Source organism: Dunckerocampus dactyliophorus, chromosome 7 (genome assembly GCF_027744805.1).
Source record: "Dunckerocampus dactyliophorus isolate RoL2022-P2 chromosome 7, RoL_Ddac_1.1, whole genome shotgun sequence".
Taxonomy (NCBI): domain Eukaryota; kingdom Metazoa; phylum Chordata; class Actinopteri; order Syngnathiformes; family Syngnathidae; genus Dunckerocampus; species Dunckerocampus dactyliophorus.
In genome coordinates this window covers 796,656-819,515 of record NC_072825.1, presented here as the reverse complement: position 1 = coordinate 819,515, position 22,860 = coordinate 796,656, and the positions used below count along the sequence as shown (strand labels likewise).

At 44.5% G+C, this 22,860-nt stretch overlaps 1 protein-coding gene across 10 annotated transcripts in view; it reads left to right on the top strand.

Moving 5' to 3' along the window:
- LOC129185407 (thrombospondin type-1 domain-containing protein 7A-like) overlaps positions 1-22,860 on the top strand; it is a 160,007-nt gene that overhangs the window by 128,737 nt on the left and 8,410 nt on the right. For all 10 annotated transcript variants that reach the window (XM_054782456.1, XM_054782455.1, XM_054782459.1 and 7 more), the window contains 6 exons: positions 5,751-5,866; positions 7,105-7,222; positions 7,998-8,143; positions 10,443-10,617; positions 19,120-19,293; positions 21,020-21,118. In XM_054782456.1, the coding sequence (XP_054638431.1) occupies positions 5,751-5,866; positions 7,105-7,222; positions 7,998-8,143; positions 10,443-10,617; positions 19,120-19,293; positions 21,020-21,118 (828 nt within the window). The remainder of the gene's footprint in view (positions 1-5,750; positions 5,867-7,104; positions 7,223-7,997; positions 8,144-10,442; positions 10,618-19,119; positions 19,294-21,019; positions 21,119-22,860) is intronic.

The following is a 22,860-nucleotide window of genomic DNA, read 5'->3' as shown; positions in this document are numbered from 1 at the left end:
AAAGCTACTCCAACCATCAAAAGGTTTTACCAGATTGACTACTTGCAAGTCACGTTGCCAGCTTCTACGTTAAAGTTTATATTAAATACTTGGGAAACAACTGGCGGGCCAGATTGAAACACTTGGCGGGCCGGATGTGGCCCCTGGACCATACTGCCATAGACCCAATCTCGGGCATTGTCTTGTCTTGATACCTTTCATAATAACGCAAAGATTTGTCTTTGACTACTCTACATGTATAACGTTGTTTTTTAGCCTTTTCACAAAACAAATTCTACGCAGATGTGGAGATCGGGACTGAGTTTCTTGACGGTCGTTTCAGCAGTCTTCTTGCATGGTTTCTCATGCTCCATGCATGCCAACAATTTGACCCCTGTGGTGAAACAGATGAGTATCTTTTCCATGACCCCAGGACGTGTCTTCAGACACGGTTGAGAAGATATTCATTGCATCAGTCTGGCTTAAATGCTTGGTAATCACCCATGCAGTAAATATCCAATGGGAGCTGTAGGTCACTCCAGGTGGCGACCATTTTTATTGGCCAGGTAGCGTATTTGGCGATGAACAGATCATGTAATTGGCGTAACTGAAGAAGGAATAATTTTGCAAAATATATATCAAATATCAGAAATTCAATTTTGACACTCCAAATATATCTTGAATTGAGAATAGGCGGCACGGTGGTGCAGTGGTTAGCATGTTAGGCAGACAGTCGGGAGATTGGGAGATGTTCTCCCCGTGTGTGTGGGGGTTTTCTGGGTACTCCGGTTTCCTCTCACATTCCAAAAACATGCATGTTAGCTTCATTGGAGACTCTAAATGGTCCATAGGTATGAATGGGAGTGTTTGTCTATATGTGCCCTGCCATTGGATGGACACCAGTCCAGGGTGTACCCCCCTCTTGCCCAAAGTCAGCTGGGATAGGCTCCAGCATGCCCCCTCCATCGTGTCCCACTGGGATCCGATATCATTTTGAAAGAAATGAGCAGGATGGAAGCCCTTTAACCTCACAGATCACATCCTGTCAAGCACAAAAGCATCATTTCAAATTGTTTGGGCATCCTGACAAAGCAAACTTTTGGAGTTGTCATGTTGTTGTCATATTTCTATGTGAGCGATGAGATCCAATATCTTTCAGACATGCTGCTTCATTCCAGCCAAGCATGTCATTGAATCAAAGCAGTGTTTGTTGGCGTCAAGACCATCCAAGCTGCACCTTACGTTTGCTTTCTCATCTCATGTCTCCTCCCTTTCAGTCTCCAGAGTGGCACCTCGCGTCTCAGCAGGGGGAGACACACTTGTTGTTGTTGTTGTTGTTGCTGCGTGGCTTCACAAATGAGCTCTCTGCAGCTAAAAACAGTTGCCTAAAAACAGCCTTTGTCTGCTTCACTGCGGCAGCCTCGGCCTCCCCGATGTTTTTATTTTTACAAAGCAGCGTGCACGCTGTGCTTTTTAAAAGCCTCGTCTCCCCACGTTGTGTCATTTTGTCTGGCACAGGCATCGGTTGAGGCTTTTTCGGTGGGATTGCTTTTCCAGAGAGGAAATCTCACTCTTAGCAACAACAGCATGAAGACGTTCGTTTCTTTTAAACGTTTCTATTTTATTAATATACAGAGGTGTGAAAAGGTGTTTGCCCACTTCCTGATTTCTTTTTTTTGCATTTTTCACACTTAAATGTTTCAAATCATCAAATAAATGTAAATACTAGTCAGTGACTCTGCAACTGAGCATAAAATGCAATTTTGAAATGAAAATTTTTATTATGAAGGGAGAAAAAAACTCCAAAGCTACATGGTCCTGTGTGAAGAAGTGATGGCCCCCTAAAGCTAATAAGTGGTTGGCCCCCCCTTAGCAGCAACAATTGCAATCAACTTGCAATGAGTCTCTTCCAGTGCTGGGGAGGAATTTAGCAGAATTGTTGTCATTCAGCCACATTGGAGGCTTTTCCTTTTTAAAGGTCATGCCACAGCATCTCAATAGGATTCAGGTCAGGACTTGGACTAGACCACTCCAAAGTCTTCAGCCATTCAGAGGTGGACTTGCTGGTGTGTTTTGGATCATTGTCCTGCTGCAGAACCCAAGTTGCTTTCAGCTGGAGGTGTCATGTTTCGCAGGACAGGAGCGAGTGTTTCCTGTCCTGCGCCCTTAATTTGGTGAGGTGTACTTCCGGTGTGGTGGAAGATACAGCCGCTTCACGCCTGGTGTCCGCACAGCTGCGGACAATTTGTATTAGCGGCGGTTAAAAGGCCAGCGCCGTCGAATGCGTGGCGCTGGTTCATTGTGGTTGTCACTGTCATTGAACCTTGTTGACTTTCCAGTGCTGTCACCTACCTGTTTACAGTAGTACCTCGCATAACGTAAACCTCCTTTTACATTAATTCCACTGAACATAAAGAATTTATGGAAAGTTTTTGATTACAGAAGAAATTCTATATAACAAAGCGTCAAGTCAGTGCAAGTCTTTTTTTTTCCAATCAACTTTATTAATGCCTCAAATCGGTGAAAGTTCAGACTAACACTTGGTGACGCCTTCTGACGCATCACGCTCTCATTGGCTGATTTTCGGGGCACCGCCTCCACTCTCGTCTCAATGGCTGATTATCGGGGCACCGCCTACGCTCTCATCTCATTGGCTGATTCTCCCTTCAAACTCCTTCCTCTTCGTAGTCGCCCTTAAACTAGCTTAAACAATTAAGTTAAGTTACAAATTAAAATTTAGCACACAGCATTATCGTGTAGTGCGTGTGCGTTTGTCTGTGAGACCAGATGACTCTTAGACTCTTTGAGTCGCGTTTCGACTCAGGCTAGTCCTCCTCCTCCTTCCTGCCTCCACTTGCGCTCCTGATCAAGACATCTCGTGAACGGTAGGATTGTTTTTGTTTTTCAGTTTTATTCATTTACAGTAATCTTATTTATTAGCTTATTTCATATTGGAATGTTACTCTACTATGTTTATGCTAACGTTTTCTTATATTTTCCCACCATATTTGGTGGACTTTGAATATTTTGAAGGGCCACAGGGGTGAGTTTGGGAAGATCTTGGAACAGATTAGGCTATTTACATGTATTTTACGCTTCGTATAACATAAAAACCCTTTAACATAAAGGTTCTCAGAACGGATTATTTACGTTGTAGGGGCGTCTACTGTATATTACTTTTGTATTATTTTTCCCACAGAGCTTTTCCTCTGTCACTTTTACTTTTTTCTTGTCTTGTGCAATAAAATCACTTTTATTTTTGCACTTCGCCGCCTTCTCTCTGCACCCTGGGGGTCAAGCTTCCGACCGCTTCAACGAATCCTGACATGAGGTCACCAATAGATGGCCGGACATTGTCCTGGTTCCATGTATCACAGCAAGTCTTCCAGGTGCTGAAGCAGCAAAACAGCCCCAGCCCATCACACTACCACCACCACATTTTACTGTTGCTATGATGTTCTTTTTCTGATGTAATGGGACACACACCTTCCACAAAGTTCAACTTTTGAGTATTTTCCCAAATGTCTTGGGGATAATCAAGATGTTTTCTGGCAAAATTGTTCAGCAGTGGTTTTGGTCTTGGAACTCTGCCTTGCAGGCTGTTTTTGCCCAGTGCCTTTCTAATGGTGGAGTCATGAACACTGACCTTAACTGAGGCAAGTGAGGCCTGCACTTCTTTGGATGTTGTTGTGGGGTCTTTTGTGACCTCTTGGAAGAGTAGTCGCTGGGCTCTTGGCGTCATTTTAGTTGGCCGGCCCCTCCTGGGAAGGTTCACCACTCTTCCACGTTTTCACCATTTGTGGATAATGGCTCTCACTGTGGTTCGCTGGGGTCCCAAAGCTTTAGAAATGGCTTTATAACCTTTTCCACACTCATAGATCTCAATTAGTTTCTTTCTGGGGAAGGGGGGGCGCAATAACTTTTTCACACAGGGCCATGGAAGTTTGGATTTTTCTTGTCCCTTAATAACAAAAAGTTTCATTTAAAAAGTGCATTTTGTGCCCAGTTGTGTTGTCATTGACTAATATTTACATTTCTTTGATGATCTGAAACATTTAAGTGCAACAAACATGAAAAAAAAGAAATCAGGAAGGAGGCAAACACTTTTTCACACCACTGTACCTGTGCAATATGAGCATGAGGCACAGGTTTAACCACGATTGCACCTTGCTGGACCTGATCTATTTTATTTGAATATTTTTTATTTAAAAACATTTTTAGTAATTTATTTCATGTTTGTGCAGCTTAATTAAATTTTTTTTAAGTTATAATGACTGTGCTCTACAAACTCTACCTAGCAACAAGATGCTGTGCAAATCTGTGACCGGGAACATGATTGAAAATAAATAAATCACAGCAATACTATTGATCTACGTTGCTGCGCCTGTTAAATACTTGAAATGTAATTATTATTTTAATGTAATATTTACTGCTTTTGTTCATTTTTATTTATCCATCCACCAGAATTATCAGTACAAATTTCTTCCACCGAGGGCCGCATTCAGAAAAATCAAAGGATTCCGGGGGTATTTTTACAGTAGACAGCTTTTTCTCTTTACATTCAATCCTTGATTATTGTGGTTAATTGATCACAGACCCGACTGCAATAAGTGAATTTCACGAAGTTGGATTCAATGTTAGTAAACGGAATATTTTCATAGTTAGAGCATAGAAAACCTGTTTATGACTTTGTAAATACGGGTTTTAACATTGTTAGAGCCCTGTAGACATGAAATAACACCCCAATAATCACTTTTACACTCCTGTTATTCTTTGTTTACATCACATTGCACAGGCTGAAGGATCTCTACAAGGACATAATAGATGGCCACCACTAGCATAGCAAGCTACCTAACTAGTTAGCCTCTCTATTTATTCTAAACTTAAAGAGTTTCAAACTGAGTGGGGAAGAAGGATAAAAAAGCCCAAAACTTACCACTTCCGCATGGAATGAGAGGAGAACCTTTTTTCACTCTCTCAGCGATGGCATGTCTGTCTCAGCCATGGCATTGCTGATGCCTCCTAACCAGAATATAAGTTCTATGTAATAATATGCCATAGTCAACCACGAAACACTGATCATTTATGAATGAATTATTTTTTGAAAAAGCGTGACATACAGTAGTGAGGGAGCGATATTCGAACTGCAACACAGCGAGGGACGACTGTGCATTGTGCCTTTTTGCTCTTTTTTCCCATTTTTTGCTGTTTTTTTAGTGTTTAATTTTATTCCTACAACATGCTGCTGGCCAATAATAAATGAGTCACGGGCCACAAATGGCCCCCGGGCCGCTCGTTGGACACCCGTGCCACAAAGTGCCCACAAATACAACAGAACTCCCACGTGAGCTTATGATTGCCCCCCAAATTAAAAGTGCATCTCAAACCAGAGCTGAGATGTCAGCAGGTTAAGAAGTGTGCCGCCATGTTAATGAGCTTGAGGACAGGAAGTACAAGGCCACTCTTCCTCCTGCTGACTCATCTGGACTTTATCCCCTAATGGATGTCTTTTTACTTTGCGTCAGCACCTTGCAGCGGCTGCAATGAGCTCGGAGCACTGGATCAGACCTCCATGTGGTTATTGGCAGACATAAGTATCGGGACGGGAGAGAACTTGTTTATTATTTTGGTTGTAGTTTTTTTAGCCGCACGAGGGGTGAAACTATTAGGAACAGCTGCCAGGAAGGGTCGGTACAAGCCCAATAATAAACCCCTCACATCTCTCCATGTACTTCGAAGTTGAGTTAAGTCATGTTTCTGTTTCCTCTTAGACTGGAGCACGTGCCAGCTGAGCCCCAGCGCCGTGTGCGGGAAGGGAATCAAGACCCGCATGCTGGACTGCGTCCGCAGCGACGGCAAGTCTGTCGACATGAAGTTCTGCGAGGAGGTGAGTCGTCGCTTTTAGACTCTTCCAACACCTGTTGCGACTGCACAACACCATCAGCCTCACAACTGCGTGAAATATTCAGCTGTGTTCCTGCGCGGATATTATCGGCGGCGCTCCAGGCTGAGCATTGTTTCCATTCATAACGAGTATCCGCTTCCTGTAATTGTAGTCGGCGGACTGCAGCAGCGCAGCCGTTTAACACTTGACCCGCTGGCTAATAATATCGGACGTCCCTAAACTGTATGTTAGGGCCCTGTCACACCTTGACGATTTAGCCAGCTTACGCCAACATATGAAAAAATTGGCCAATACGCTGGCGTACGTCCAATAAGTTATGGGTAAGTTTTGTATAAGTTAAGAGCACGCTGAAGCACGCCGGCATATGTTGTAGTAAGTTGCGGGCCACACGAATATTCATTTTTCATATTAAGACGGGGGCCACAAACTGTCATCCCGGGGGCCGCAAGTCTGGGACCCCTGGTGTAGGCTCCATACGCTACCACTCATGGATTTGTGACTAGCTAATGCATTAATAAAATTGATTAAAAAAAATCAAAAGTTGGTTCCATTCCCAGTGTCACAGTGCCCTCTACTGGTCAAGCTGCACACTTACCTTCAAATACAATAACAGCAGCCTCCATCTTCACTCGCCAAGAAGACAGTTCTGTCTCAAGGTATGTTGACATATTACGACTTGTGTGTAACTTACAAATAATGTGTGTGAACGGGCGTCAACAATAGCATAACTTATTGCCCGCGGATGCGGGACGTATGAATCATACGTTGACATACGTCGAAATGTTTTGTGCATGCACAAAATTTTTGGACGACTTTAACGTACTATGACGTACGCCAGCGTGCTCTTAACTTATGTACGCCAGCGTATTGGCCACATTTTTCATACGTTGGCGTAAGCTGGCTAAATCGTCAAGGTGTGACAGGCGTTGGGCGTTGGGCATAAATTGTGAACGCCGGCAACACGCTACGCATTCGTTGATATAAGTTGTCTATAAGTTATAGAAACATTCTATATAAGTTACTAATACGTCATGTTTATGTCGACCTCGTTATGAATACGCTATGTATACGCCCAAAATTGAAAAAAAAAACTGTCGGCAGTTCAACGTATGCCATCAAAATGATCACGTCATGCATGTGCTGGCTACATCATCAAGGTGTGACAGGGCCCTTAGTGTGTGTTGCTGACTTACTCAATGACATCACTTCCTGCGCTGCAGATGAGTCTGGAGAAGAAGTGGCAGATGAACATCTCCTGCGTGGTGGAGTGTCCCGTCAACTGTCAGCTGTCCGAATGGTCGGCCTGGTCCGAGTGCTCACAGACGTGCGGCCTGGAGGGTAAGCGACCTTTGTGATGTAGCTACTAGCTGTCCGTGCTCGTTTTCAGGTTGTCTTTTCTGTCATGTAAGGCTTTAAAAACACCTGTGCTCGTTTGGACATGGTCAGGTTAGAGATTTGCACGCAAACCCTGTGAAAATATCACTGAAACGCACAAAAGCGAGGCACTTCCTGTCGCCAGAGGTGATAAAGAAGTGTCAGAGAGACTAAAGAAGTGTCTGGAGAGAGCACTGGCGTCGCAGGCCAGCATTGTGTGTCTGTTGTTGGTGGATTCACACAATTGATTCCTCCCTATTACGACCTCCTGCTCCTCGGGGCGGCGCTTTGAAGCTGCTGCCATTGTTTCCAAGTCACAAGGAATGGGATAAAAGGCTCAAGCAGCAGGTCATGTGTGTGTGTGCATGTGTGTGTGTGTGTGGTTTGGAGCGGGTTCTCTTGTTGGAAATGGATATGAGCGCGAGGGAGCGTGGGATGCGGGGATGAAAGGTGGCGCTGGTTGTTAAGGTGCACAGCGACGTGAGAGTGGGACCATTAAAAAGCTGATTATGTCATTTCTTGTTCTATTTTTAAATGCTGGCTGACAAAGTCTGAGCGCTTCTCATGTGATGAATGGACCGGACTCACTCATTAAAAAAGTTTGCAAATTGGTGAAGAAAAAAACCCAAATATGAGGATCAGCACGGAGCCGGCAGATGGCAGGCAATTCAAAATAGATCAAGTGGAGTGAATGCAGAGTGATGATGATGATGATGATGATGTCATGTCCTTCCTCCAGGTAAGATGTGGCGTCAGAGGTCAGCGGTTCAGGCCTCGCAGGGCGACGGCCGTCCATGTCCGTCGCAGATGGAGCAGTGGAAGCCTTGTCCCGTCCGTCCATGCTATCGCTGGCAGTACAGCTCCTGGTCCGAGTGCAGGGTGGAGGTTTGTACGAGCCCCCCGACATGAAGGAGTCATAAAGGATGGATGGATGACGTTGTCATGTTTTGATTTAGTGTCGTTGATGTATTGCGTTCATAAAACTAAACGATGAGAGGGAGACATGTTGGCTCAATGGCCCATTTTGCTGAGTTGTTCCTCGACATTAACTTTAATGGCTGTCCAATTATCTCACCTTTTCTAAAATGAGAGACAAGAGGGAGAAATTAAACGCTTCTTGTACCGCATTTAGGTAGCATGTACGCTATAACCACTTGAGACTGCACTATTAATCAATAAATTAATCAATCACAGCTTCCAGCAGACTAGAATCCTCCTCCTTCATCTTAGCAAGACTTTTAAGCTCATTTCCTGCTTCCAACTTTGCGGGAACAGTTTGGGCGAAGGCCCTTTTTGGGAGAAGGCCCGATCGCATAAACGCCAGGCACTACCTTGGCAATCAACCGGTAGTTCGCGATTGATGTAATGGGCACAGTTGTAGAAAGTCTGTGGAAGCAGCACAAGTGGTCTTCGGTTTACGGCGTTCTGAGTTTCCACGTTTCGTGGTGAAATGCACGCTCACATAAACTAATTCAAAGCTTAATTTTGGTGACTAAACACGAGACTCACTCGAGATGGTTGTAGTGGACTACTCAGCACAACTTTGATGTCAACACTGGACTGTGGCGACCATGATCAAGGATGGAGATAGTATTGTAACGTCGACCCGGATGCTGTCAGGACCATCAACAATCTATTTATTGCAAAAACCAAACAGGCTACCGTTGGCCTAACCACGCTAAAACAACATCAGCAAACTGAACTACTGTATCCTCCCCCTCCTGCTGCATACAAACACACACACAGTCGGGACATGTCATGTTCAAAGACATTTGGAAATCCCAAACCTCTTTAACCCGACACAAAACTGCCAGCTCGCTATCGTCTCTCTGAGCATGTTGAGGGGTCTGCTGCCTTAACAATCAGTGTAGTAAGAAGTGTAGTTGTCTTGTTACTAAGATGGAAAACATTTGTTGTTACTTTTTATTTCTTATGATACTGTAATACTTCATTACTGTATTTCATGTCTTCTGTGCACATTCAGCTATAATTTACATTGCAGTCCTTCACAACCTCCTAAAGGTCAAAGGACCACTTTGGAAAATTAATTAAGCCGATTTCACCTCCTCCTTACGTGTTCGTTCATCTCCAGTTATGAGAAGCAAAGACGACTCACACACCAAATGTATTGAAAAAGAAGTCAGACAGAATAGCTTCCGCAGCTTACGAAGCTCGGCACCCCGTGTCATCCACCGCTTCCCTGCTTCTCCGGATGCATGAGAGAGTCTCCATCGATAGTCCCATCTGCCGTTTTATACTTGTTTTGCTCGGACCGTTGGCGCCGGTCTCTCCAACATGAACTTTCTCCCGGATTCCTCGACGAAATAGGGTGACGCCAACCGGTGATAGTGCCGTACATTCTGGCCCATATCTGGCTGGCGTGAGCTGTTTGTACGCTACGTGTGAGCACCACACTATTCCTGTTAATGATTTCATAAAGCATTATTTCTATAAACTACTTGTAATCATTCACTAAGTTATTAGATGAATTGATGAAACAGTCAAACCTATACTGTACTTATTTTAAGGCACTCAACAATAATTCAATCAATAGGCATCAATGCAAACAGTTATTCTAAAATCTACTTGTAATACTTTTTCACCCACTCAGTAAATGTATTTTTGCCGACACAGTCCAGGAACGGAACTTGTACGTAGCCAGAGGACCACCTGTCCTGCTGTAATAAGATACAGTGGAAGCTCGGGGACTAGGAATTGTCCAAAGGTATGAATGGTTGTTTATCTGAAGGAAAGTCTAAGAATAATACTCCTACATCTGGAATATGTCAAAACATGTTGCTTCAATTTAGCCTCAAAAGCAAATTTTGTCCCAATTTAGGAACCTTCTAAGAGCATTTGGCTTTCTTATTACCTTGTAATAAGAACGTTTGACGTATATCAAGCTAGGTGATTAAGAACAACTTGCCTATTTTAGGACTCATTATAGTCTTAAAAGTTACAAGAAAAATTGCTTTCCTCGTTGGCAGAATTTTTTGTTCTTGAAATAAGAAAAGTTGTTCCATTTTAATGTCATTTGGGCTTCTTTCAAGCATGGCTGTTTTTGCAGTGCGTGGGGTCTTCTCCTGGTTGTCGTCAGCACATGAGCATCATGCAGGGTTTCGTCGTGATTATCTACGAGTCATTAGGTTGTCAGCTGATGCCGCTCCTCATCCTCTTCCTCCAGAGCGTGGTGTGCGGTCACGGCACGCGCTACAGGAACCTGACTTGCTTTGTGTCGGACGGCGGTGAGCAGGGCGAAGGCAGCCAAGTGGACGAGGAGCTGTGCGGCGGCCTGGAGCTGTCGGTGGACGGCGACAAACGCATCAGACTGAAGGAGGCCTGCACGCTGCCCTGCCCAGGTCATCAACACACACCTACTGTATTTGTTCCTCTTCCAATTTCCTCTCCCTGACTTCCATGGCGTCACCTCACCAAGGGGATTGCATTTTTGTCTTCACTATCACCACATTGTAACCGAATGGAGATGAAACAGTCTACGTTCCTCTACGTTTGCCGCCACATGAAAAAGTATAAATCACAATCTGTCCTCTTGCGGTCTTGCATTTCATTTCATTGAACTTTTCTCCCACCTTACTTGGATGTCTCGCTCCAGCGGTGGCTGCGTTTGTTTCCATCCCAGCGGATGATCCACCAGGGAGCAAATATTGTTCTGAAAAAACAATTACGGGCGGCCTCTGTGAGCGCTGTTAGCCCTGCTGGTCAATTTGTTTCATTTGTACAGCACAGACGGGGATGCAAAGTGACTGCAGCGCAGCAGTAATCATAACAGCCCGGAAAAAGTGCTGCAATCAATACGGCCTGTGTGGGCGAGATAACAGAAACCTGGAGGCTTCGCAGAAAAGATGGCAAAGTGAGATAGAACTAACACCGAAATAAAATTCGGAGACACTCTACACTTTTGTTAATACTCACCTCAAAGCGCATGCACGCGCCAGTTAATCCATCCATATTTCAACTGTTTTGTCTGTGTGACTTAAATTCAGTTACTTGTAGGACCATTTGTGTGTCTCAGTGACAGGAAACTGTTTAGATTTAGTTCTAGGTCCGTTTTCTCCCACCCAAAAAGTCCCTGATTGAGTGTGTCTAGCTTTCGAAAGGTTCAGGAAATTTGGCGCCAGGGTCTTCCCGTTCCGGTTGGACAATGACTTGCCACATTTAATTCCACCCGCCGTGTTCTGTTGTATGATTTGAGATGTTCATGCAAGACGGGTGGCTACCAAGAGAAACAAACAGCAGTGACCGACACTTATCAAAAACATAATACGGAGTTATGAGATTAGCTAAAAAGGCTAAAGCAGGACTATAAGATCAACGACCACAACAACCGCATTCATTCTGTTAAGATTGTCAGTCTAAGCGCTTCAGTCACTGTCGTAATGTACATTTGCTCTCCTGTCTCCTTAAGACATAATATAGACTCATACAAAGTAGCATTGAAGAGCTCCTCACCTTTACACTCCTATTACCCAATATGGTAGACATACTGTAGTAAGTCAAGTAAATAAGACATATAAGGCATAAATAAGACATAATATAGACTCATACAAAGTAGCATTGAAGAGCTCCTCATTCCATGTCTAGTACTTCCTGCATGGCTGTTGTCTCATCCATGCTAATTACTCACACCGAGTGACCAGTATAGAATTCAAGATTCAAGAGTTTTATTGTCATATGCACAGTAAAACTGGTGGTTCTGCTATGCAATGAAATTCTTGTTCTGTTTATTCTCCCAGAAAAAGAAAGAAAGAAAAACACATGAAAAAGAATAAGAACATAAGAAACATAAATACCAATAAATTAAGCAACAACAACAGAAGAGACATTAATACAGATAAATAATACAAATAAATAAATAAAGTGCTATGAGTGTGTGCGTGTGTTGCGTGCGGCGTGTGCGAGTGCTTCGTTGAGAAGCCTGATGGCCTGTGGGTAAAAGCTGTTTGCCAGCCTTGTGGTCCTGGACTTCAAACTCCTGTAGCGTCTGCCTGACGGTAGGAGTGTGAATAGTGAGTGTTGTGGATGTGTGCTGTCCTTGATGAGGTTGTGTGTTCTTCGTAGGACTCTAGTTTTATAAATGTCTTGCAGTGAGGGGAGGGCTGCCCCAACAATGTTCTGTGAGGTCTTGATCACCCGCTGGAGTGCCTTCCTATCACGTGTTGTACAGTTACCGTACCAAACAGTGATGGAGGCGGTAAGGACACTTTCCATAGTGCATCTGTAGAAGCAACTCAGGATTGTGGTGGACATGCCAAATTTCCTCAGTCTTCTCAGGAAGTACAGTCTCCTTTGGGACTTCTTCAGAATTTGTTGGGTGTTGTGAGACCAGGTGAGGTCCTCGCTACATATTGTCACATTTTTTGCTGTTCTTCTTACCAACACCTACTGCAGGGGGGTCCAAACTTTGCCCACCGAGAGCCACAGACAGAAAAATAAAGGATGCGGGTGGGGGGGGGCACTTTTTTTGTATTAATGATGCTAAACTCATTTCGTTGTAGGTGACTGTATGCTATGCAAAGCAGCCACATCCTAGCTTTGTGTTCCAGCTGACAAAGCAGATGAGTGTATCTGATAATATGTCTCATGAATAATGAATTTATTTTAAAGCTGCGGCCTGAAAACTGCAGTTACTTGCGTTGTTTTTTTTTTGTTTGTTTTTTTTGCTGTGTCATCAGTAGCATAATATTAAGTGGTGGGTAAATAGTTGGAATAATAATAATGATCATCATTATTATTATTAATAGTAGTAGTAGTACTAGTAGTATTACACTAATGTAATAATTCAAAAAAATATATGTGATCATATTATCATATTATGTACAAATATCAATATATTATACTAATGCTATATTATGTATTTTTCATTATGTCATATTAGTATGATATTTTAGTAATTATAATATTATACTAATAGAATAATACAATTATTACTTTTATTACATGTGATTATACAGTATTATTATTAGCATTTTATAGTGATTCTACTGTAGTATTATTATTATTATTCATGCATTCATTTTCAATGCCTCTAGTCGTTACTAAGGTCGCGGGGGTATGCTTATGCTGGAGTCTATCACAGCTGACTTTGAGCGAAAGGCAGGGTACACCCAGGACTGGTTGCCTGCCAATTACAGAGCACTATTATTATTGTTATTATTATTATTAGGAATTATACCACATAAACGAGGAAAAAGGATAGCAAGAAGTAAAAGTGGCTGTCATTTAAAGTGAATCTAGAACAGGAGAACTCTGTTCTAGTCGGCACTCGAGCAGCAGGGGCATCTTATTGCAACGGAGAATTATACTCCTTCATTTTGCACTAAGTGACAAAAGGCTTGCCTCCACATTTGTGGGAAGTGGGTGTTAAATGTTTGGTGTGAACATGCAGAAGAAGCGTCATGAACCTTAAAAAAGCAAAACAAGAAGATGTCTTTCTCTCAGATTGGGATTACCTCCTCGAGGCCTGCTGTCATCCATTTGATGGACGGCTGTCATGTGTGGGCTTTTAAGGGATCTTTCTGAGTGTGTCACTCTCTCTCCAAAGCTGCCAAAGCCGGAAAGGATGCATATTTGTCACAGTCTGCCCTCCCCAACCACATCAGCCTCCCGTTTTGGAGCGCCATCAGTGCACCATCAATAAGACAAGACGGTAGACTGAAGGCCCAATTTAGCATGCTGACTGATAAGAGAGGTGGATTTCTGCACAGTGCAGCTTAGATTTCAGTCTGTGGTGCTTTTTGTCAGTGTCAGCGCTCCCAAAAGGGCAAATTAGTGTGAGCTCGCTCTGCAAACCTAGAAGTTCATTTCCAGAGGCGTCTAATTGGACTCATCACTCCTTCAGCACTCGCAGCAAGAAGAATGTCATCACTTTTTTATTTTTTAATTCTGGACCTATTCTTACGCTGCACATTCACCATTCAGCATTTGGGATCCTACAAATTTGCAGACTTATTTTTATCGCAAAATAGGCATTTTTTCCATGGAAAATGCATCTCATTCAGTCATAAGACAGGTCATACATGCACCAGCTCACCATTTCTACAGATTTACGCCGTTGTGCTTCACTGATGATGTTTTTTCACCAAGCGCTTAGATTTCTCACGTTGTTCTGCGGTCCCTGAACGCACCATACGTGCTGCTAAACGAATGTGAAACATATATAACTTGCTCCAACACTGCCACGCTGTGCCTCATTCAATCCCCGCCATTTTTCAAAAGACAACCCCTCCAGTACCAACCATTTTAGACTATTTTGATCCTTCAAGGCACATAGAATATTGTGTTCTAAGGCTACATAAACATGGAACCTACCAAAAGAAACATTAGACTCTCGTCTTTTCAGCAAAAAGTTCTTTAGTAATCAGCATCGGTAAGTTTCAGGAAAATATCAGTTCCCGACTAAAAAAGGGAGAAAACTCATTTCATTTCAAGCATAACTTTCACTTTGACACAAATATTTTGCTTTTGTGGCAGCTCAAATATCTAAACAACGATACCACAACATAAACAACACAAAAAAGGCTTGTCTTACATCAAAATAACAATTTAGCCTGGCCGGGCTCAGCCCGAAGAAGCCACACAGGATCTCCCCCCCGCAGACCCACCACCTGCGGGGGCAAGCATAAGGGTCCGGTGCATTGTGCTTTGGGTGGCGGTCGGAGGCGGGCGCCTGGGCAACCTGGTCTTCGACAGCCAAATCTAGATCTTTGGACATGGAATGTCACTTCTCTGGCGGGGAAGGAGCCCGAACTTGTGAGAGAGGTCGAGACATTCCGACTAGATATACTCGGACTCACCTCGACCCACAGTTTGGGTTCTGGATCCAAACTCCTCGAGAGGGGCTGGACCTTGTTCTACTCTAGAGTTGCTGCTGGGGAGAGGCGGTGAGCTGGTGTGGGCTTATTAATAGCCCCCCGGCTCGGTGCCTCTGTGTTGGAGTCATCCCCGGTTAACGAGAGGGTCATTTCCCTACACCTTCGAGTTGGGGAAAGGGTCCTGACTGTCGTTTGTGCATACGCGCAGAACGGCAGTTCAGAGTACCCAGCCTTCTTGGAGTCCATCAGAGGGATGCTGGAGAGCACCCCAACTGGTGACTCCGTCGTTTTGCTGGGAGACTTCAACACCCATGTGGACAATGACAGTGTGACCTGGAGGGGTGTGATTGGGAGGAACGGCCTCCCCGATCTGAACCCATGCGGTGTGTTGTTGGACTTCTGTGCGAACCACAGTTTGTCCATCACAAACACCATGTTCCAACATAAGGATGTCCATAAGTGCACATGGCACCAGGACGCCGTAGGCCGCAGGTCTATGATCGGCTTTCTAGTCGTATCATCAGATCTGCGCCCGCATGTTCTGGACACGCGGGTAAAGAGAGGGGCTGAGCTGTCAACTGATCACCACCTGGTGATGAGTTGGATTAGATGGCGGGGGAGTATGCCGGACAGACCCGGGAGACCCAAACGTGTAGTGAGGGTGTGCTGGGAACGTTTGGCAGGCTCTACTTGGGAGTTTGACCAACCGGTCTAGATATGCTTTGTGTCCCTTGCGGTGTCCTGTGGGGGGTTCTCTGGGTGTATGGGATTGGTGGCGCGCTACTACGTGCCATTCAGTCCTTGTACAACCGGAGCAGGAGCCTGGTTGGCATTGCCAGTAGTAAGTCAAGCCTGTTTCCGGTGAACGTTGGCCTCCGCCAAGGCTGCCCTTTGTCACCGATTCTGTTCATAATTTTCATGGACAGAATTTCTAGGCGCAGCCAGTGTGTCGAGGGAGTCCAGTTTGGGGGCCTTAGGATCTCGTCTCTGCTATTCGCAGATGATGTGGTCCTGATGGCCTCATCAGGCTGTGACCTGCAGCGTTTACTGGGACGGTTTGCATCTGAGTGTGAAGCTTCTGGGATGAGACTCAGCACCTCCAAATCTGAGGCCATGGTTCTCAGTCGGAAAAGAGTGGATTGCTCCCTCCGGGTTGGGAATGAGGTCCTGCCCCAGGTGGAGGAGTTCAAGTATCTCGGGGTCTTGTTCACGAGTGAGGGAAGGATGGAGCGTGAGGTCGATAGGATCCATTGATCGGCGCAGCGTCTGCGGTAATGCGGTCGCTGTACCGGACCGTCGTGGTGAAGAGAGAACTGAGCCGGAAGGCAAATCTCTCAATTTACCGTTCGATCTATTTTCCCACCCTTACTTATGGTGACGAGCTTTGGGTCATGACCGAAAGAACGAGATCGCGGATACAAGCGGCTGAAATGAGTTTTCTTCGTAGGTTAGCGGGACTCACCCTAAGAGACAGGGTGAGGAGCTCAGTCATCCGGGAGGAGCTCAGAGTAGAGCCGCTGCTCCTTCACATCGAGAGGAGCCAGCTGAGGTGGCTCGGGCATCTAGTCCGGATGCCTTCCTGGTGAGGTGTTTCGGGCATGCCCAACCGGGAAAGGCCCTGGGGAAGACCTAGGACACGCTGGAGGGATTATGTCTCACAGCTGGCCTGGGAACGCCTTGGTGTCCTAACGGTGGAGCTGGAGGAGGTGGTCGGGGACCGGGAAGTCTGGGCTTCCCTACTGAGACTGCTGCCCCTGTGACATCATTGGTCATATTACCTTTTACCCTACTTAAGAACAATTCCACTTAAGAACGGTCGTCTGGAACCAATTGTGTTCATAAGTTGGGGACTTAGTGTACATTCGGCTCGGATGCTCGACGTTTATAAAAACGTATAAATATGTCTTTGGTATTGAATGAGTTCATAAATCCATCTGTTCTTGGATCATCTTGCATTATCATTCAGTAGAAGTGAGTACCTAAACATTGAATGTGTTGTGTTGAATAAGTGTGTGAGGCGTATTTAGGCCTGAATTGAGCTGTTTAGTGAACAAAGGCAGAAGGGTTTGGAGGCGGGGGGGCAAGCCGTGTGTCAAAAACTAGACATTTTTATGGAAGTGGTGTATCAATTACTTGCAGATCATTTAACATACAGTAATCCCTCGTTTATTGTGGTTAATTGGTTCCAAACCTGGCCGTGATAAGTGCATTTCTGCAAAGTAGGATTATTAATAATTGTAATATCTTCATGGTTGTGCCACCTGTGCCATACCTTCTAAATACGTTTTAACATGATTAGAGCCCTCTAGACAGGAAATAACACCCCTACAGTCACCTTTACACTCCTACTACCCAATATGGTAGACACAGTAAGAGAAAATAAGACATATAAGGCATAAATAAGACATAACATAGACTCACACATGTTAGCATTGGGAGAGTTCCGTGTTGTTCCTTTTTTACTTCTGGTTTCTGTCCAGTACTTCCTGCAATAACTATTGTAATATTACTGACACCTAGTGGCCAGTGTAGAAGACCACATAACATCACGTCTTTTGTTTGTACTGCACATTAGTTCTTTTAGCCAATTGTATGCTTGAAAATGCTTACTTTAGATGGAAAAATACATCAAATGTGCTTTAAAATGCATTTTTTCCCCCTGCTAATCGTCCGGATTCAACCACAAAAGAGCATGATTTATTCATATATTTTTGAAAAACCATGATAGAGAGTGAAGCCGTGACATTTGAAGCGCCAAGTGGCGAGGGATTACTGGAAATCAAATGCATTTCATCAAATGTGGAATGCTCATTTATACCCTTGCCTTTTTCCAACCCCTCCCAATATAGCTTTTATTCCACTTAAACAGCTGATATCTGACAAGCATAAAACACTTTGTAAGGCTCAACAAAGGACAGGGCTGGCACACTCAACGGCTTACAATGTAAGGTCGTTGGTCTTCTTCTGACAGCAGGTTTCAAGTAGCACTACCGAGCTTTGTGGCCACTTCCAGGCGTGTTAATAGACGACAACCTTTCAGGCACACCAGCTGAGACTCACTGGTGTAAAGTAAAGTCATGCCTGGTGGGCTGCATGCTGGTCGTCTGCAGTCGTGCATTTTTCTATTTAAATGTCAAGTGTGCGCGTGCGGTGTGGACGATGCAGAGACACGACGCCCTAGATAACAGTCCAAGCAGTCTTGTCTTTGCTGGGAGACACTGTGGTGTCATTTGGGAGGGAATTCAGTGTCTGCATGGGAATTCTGGCAGCACACACACACACACACACACACACACACACACGTTGATGCGATCTTGACCCGTGCTCCACTTCCCCCGTTGTTTGATGAGTTGCACTTGTCAGCTGTAGTCAAAGATAACCTGCGCCGCATCCTAAATCTTCCCCGCCTCCTCCCTCACCACGTTCGCATTGAAATGAGAATTCTGATCGCGTCCCAGCTGCAAACTTGAACATCTCGTCGCCTTCAAGTGTTCCCACGCGACTCACCTCTGATGATCCAGCTGTTAGCACGGCGGCTTCCAGTCGCAGCGAGCCTGGAGGCCAACGCAGGCATGGCAGCGGCCATCAACAATTATCAGGGAAGGATAGCAAGTCATTGATTTCATTCCATTGTTGTGGTACAAATAGTGGGAGTTGAAAGCACTTCCAACTGAGCCTCTTTAACCTTTACATCAGTTAAGAGGGTGCACAAATTAGGACAAGCGTGGATGCTTACGCTTGCCTCGCAGCCGTGAGTAAAGTTGTGCATCCATACAGAAGATGTGTTTTGATAAGATAACACATTACAAATGATAACAATCTTAATACTTTATTTGAACTTTTGTACTTTCACTAGATCGGCCTTCAATATCAGTCGTAATCCTTTTGGAGGCTTTGCGTTGGCATATAATGATTGACATGCAGACCGCCCAAAGACTGTGGGACCAGTGGCTGGGTGTCATGACGTCAAAAAAACTCAAAAACGTGTCAGCCGACTTTTAGTGTCTTCTGTCTGGTGTTGGTTGGCAGGTGAGTGCTACCTGATGGAGTGGTCGGACTGGAGCTCCTGCATCAGCATCTGCGTCAAGGAGGCCGGTGTGGACTTTGTTTCTGTTCGGGTCCGCTCGAGGGCCGTGTTGGCCCAGGAGCCTGAGAACCTGCAGCTGTGTCCAGACCAGGCCTGGGAGTCTCAACCCTGCACAGGTACTGGACCGTCTCACCTGGCCAGGAAGTTTGACTGAGGCTAAGTTTAGCATGACGAGCTAACCTCAGGATAGCACTCTGGACCCCTGATGTACATTTTTAGCTAGCTTACCAATGCAGCAAAGCAATAATAGATTCATTTGACCAGCCACTTGTTGCTAGGTAGATTTATCACAACTTTTTCATAATTTCCCATTGAATGACAAACTGTTGTAGTTGAAGCTCTTACCTGCCATAAAAATGTCCAATTAAGTTAACCACCCTGATGTTATATCATTTTCAAATATAAAAACACAAACACAACACTTACAAATCTTACTGACAAGTGTGTACCGCAAAGTAAACAGGAAGTGAGACAAAAACAGGTGACACGTCACAAAAAATAATATCGTATAATCCATCTATTTTCTATGCCGCTTATCCTCACTGGAGTCACGGGGGTATGCTGGAGCCTATCCCAGCTGACTTTTTGGGTGAGAGGCTGGTACACCATGGACTGGTAGCCAGCCAATGGCAGGGCACATACAGCATACTGTAGACACACTCACATTCATACCTGTGGACAATTTAGAGTCTCCAACTAACCTAACATGCATACGGAAACCGAAGAAAACCCACACACGCACATGGAGGACATGCACACTCCACACAGAGATGCCCAAACGGAGATTCCAACCCAGATCTTCCCGATCTCCTGACTGTGTGGCCAACATGCTAACCGCTAGGCCACCTTGCGGCTCATATAATATAATATCATATAATATCATATAATATCATATTATCCTTGTATTTCTATAGTCACATCATCCATCCATCCTTCATCCATCCAATAAATAAAGATTACATAAAAAAACATTTCAGCTGAACTCAATAATGATACAAACCTGGTTTAATAAGAAGAAGAATGTTACATGCTGTCTGGTCTGGACCCCAGATGCAGAGGCGTGTGGCTGAAAAACAGTTTAGTCTCTTTAATGAGAGTCACACAAAGCCAACAAAGGAGCAAGCAGCAGGCACCGGCTGAGCTTTGTGTTGAGCTGGCAAAAGGCACCATGGAAACGGACTGGATGGCAGGGAAACACCCGGGCACACTACTAGAAGACACCACAACTATAGATATCCAAAAATCAGCAGAAGGGGCACCCAGTTACCGCCCCCTGCTGGAGCAAGGACCTCTGAAAACACAACCCAAAGAGGCGGAGAAGGCAAGGAGGGGCAAACATAAAATGTCAAGAAGGAAAGTAGTGGCATCACTACATCACTGTGTGAAGCTGACAAAGTCAACGGCCCCGCACACGTTACATGACATCTTTTGTTTTGTTCTGCAACTCTGCGCTGGTCGTCAATGAAAGTAACACTTGACAGGAAGTGAAAGACAGGAAGTGATTCAATCATTGCATGAAAAGCAAAAAAACTAAAGGTTGGGTTGTCGGAGCTCCTTCAGGTGAGTGAGCCTCGCCAAGCGGCTGACACGGAGCAGCGATACTGAAGCACATCTTCTTATTGTTCAAGGTGAAGCTGTTCATTTCCTGCGGCCGTGTTTGCTCTCCGCAGAGCCATGTGGCCGATCTTGGTAGTCATCTGCCAGCACCGATAGAGTCATTATAGAGATGAAGCACCCCAGCTAAGATAATGGTTATACCATACATCCACGTCTTCCCTGCTGCTGTTTCATCTTCATGTGGTCAGCCATCATGGGTTGGTTTTTTTCCCACCCCGCCCCCAGGAGGTGAATGTTACGAGTACAAGTGGCTCAGCAGCGCTCGACCCAACTCCTCCCGCCCGCTGATCTGGTGTCAGCGCTCTGACGGGCTCAATGTCACCGGTAAGAACATTACAGTCATTCTCTGACAGTTCAAGCAAATAAGCACACTAAGTATAAAGTGTCAACTTTTAAAGCTCCTAAAACACAAAGTTCCAAGTGCTTATTGGAGCACTTTGCACTTTCACAAGCAGCAGAGCACACATGCAAGTGTTTCCTCATACGTTCATTTATTTGTGGTGGCCCGTCACAAATAGATTTGCCGCCTCTAAGAGGGGTGTCACGAGGTCTCGCGAGATTAAAATGTGACGAGATGAATTAAATAATCGCACAATAAATGAAAATAACTTGATAAATTTGCCGGCCTCAGTGTATTTCCAAGTGTTTCTTCTCTTCCTCCCTCCAAACAGGCAGAAAGAGGGTTCACTCTGTGCATTGCTTTCAGCACCTTTTTTCCATAGAATGATGGCATGAACAGAGTGAGCCCTTTCGTTGGTCATAAAGTCTCTGTCTCGGTGGGTGTAGGCGGGGCTCGTAGCATACACACAGAGTGCAGAAGAGTGTCGCCTCACGAGGAGCAATGTAGTAGACGGCAATATATTGTCATTTTTTTATTGTACTTTTCTTAAGACTGATGTTAAAATCTCATTTTGTCTTGTTCTCGTACACCCCACCTCGTGTCTCGTCTCGTCTCATGAAAAGAGTGCCTCGTGACACCCTAGCGCAGGGGTCACCAACGTTTTTTCTTGGGAGAGCTACTTTTACAAAATGAAAATGGCCACGAGCTACTCATTTTTGTAGAAATAATTTTCATACCTTTTTTTTTTTAACCCAAACAGATCAAATATGCTTGTTTTACCAAAACATTCACAAAATGCTGGTATCCACAACTCACATTTTATGTTTCACAATACTTTTCTTTCTAGTGTTCTCACATTATTAACTGAACACCTGAATGAAAAGCAGGCTTGCAGGCGCCTCATGTGGTCGTGGGGGCTACCTGGTGCCCGCAGGCACTACGTTGGTGACCCCTGCCCTAGCGCTATCTGTCGGCCCTCGTTCATGAACACATTAAGGCTGTATAAATCTGGACATAAATCTGACATGGATGCATTAGTATGTGGATATAAATTGCGTTCACATTGACAAGTCACATTTTTTTGGTACGATGAACGATTTTAACAAAAAATCAAAACTGGGCGTCATACCCTGCAGTGTGAATCATGGGCCTGTCTGTGAATGTAGCTTGTTCTTCCAACTCTGTACAGTAGATGGCATCGCACCTCCGCTTCTTACAACACCTGCTCTGCAGGAGAATAAGAAGACGTTGCAGGAGGGATCTGTGTTGCCAACTTAGCTGACTTTTTCTTTCTTCTTGGACACTTTTGGAGAGAGTCACATGAAAGAACATATCGCTCTGTGCCTCCCCCACATATGCAGCTCCGTCTTGCTTGTGACATTAAAAAAATGTACTAAAAGAAGTGACAGAAGAAAGTTAATTTGTATTTCAAAATATATTTCTTTTGCTTTTCATGTTTTTTTTCTACTTTTTTGTCTCCCACAGCGTCCCTAAATATTGCATGCACATGCATGAGTCAAGCAAGTTAGACCATTATGTCATCATAATTGACTTTCCATTTTCCCCATAGGAAATAATGTCAAAAGAAATAGAGTAATCCCTCATTTATCATGGGTAATTGGTTCCAGACTCGACTGTGATAAGTGAATTTCAAAGTGAAGTAGGAGTCCTTATTTATAAATTGAATATTTTTGTTGTTAGAGCATCGAAATCCTGTTTATGACCT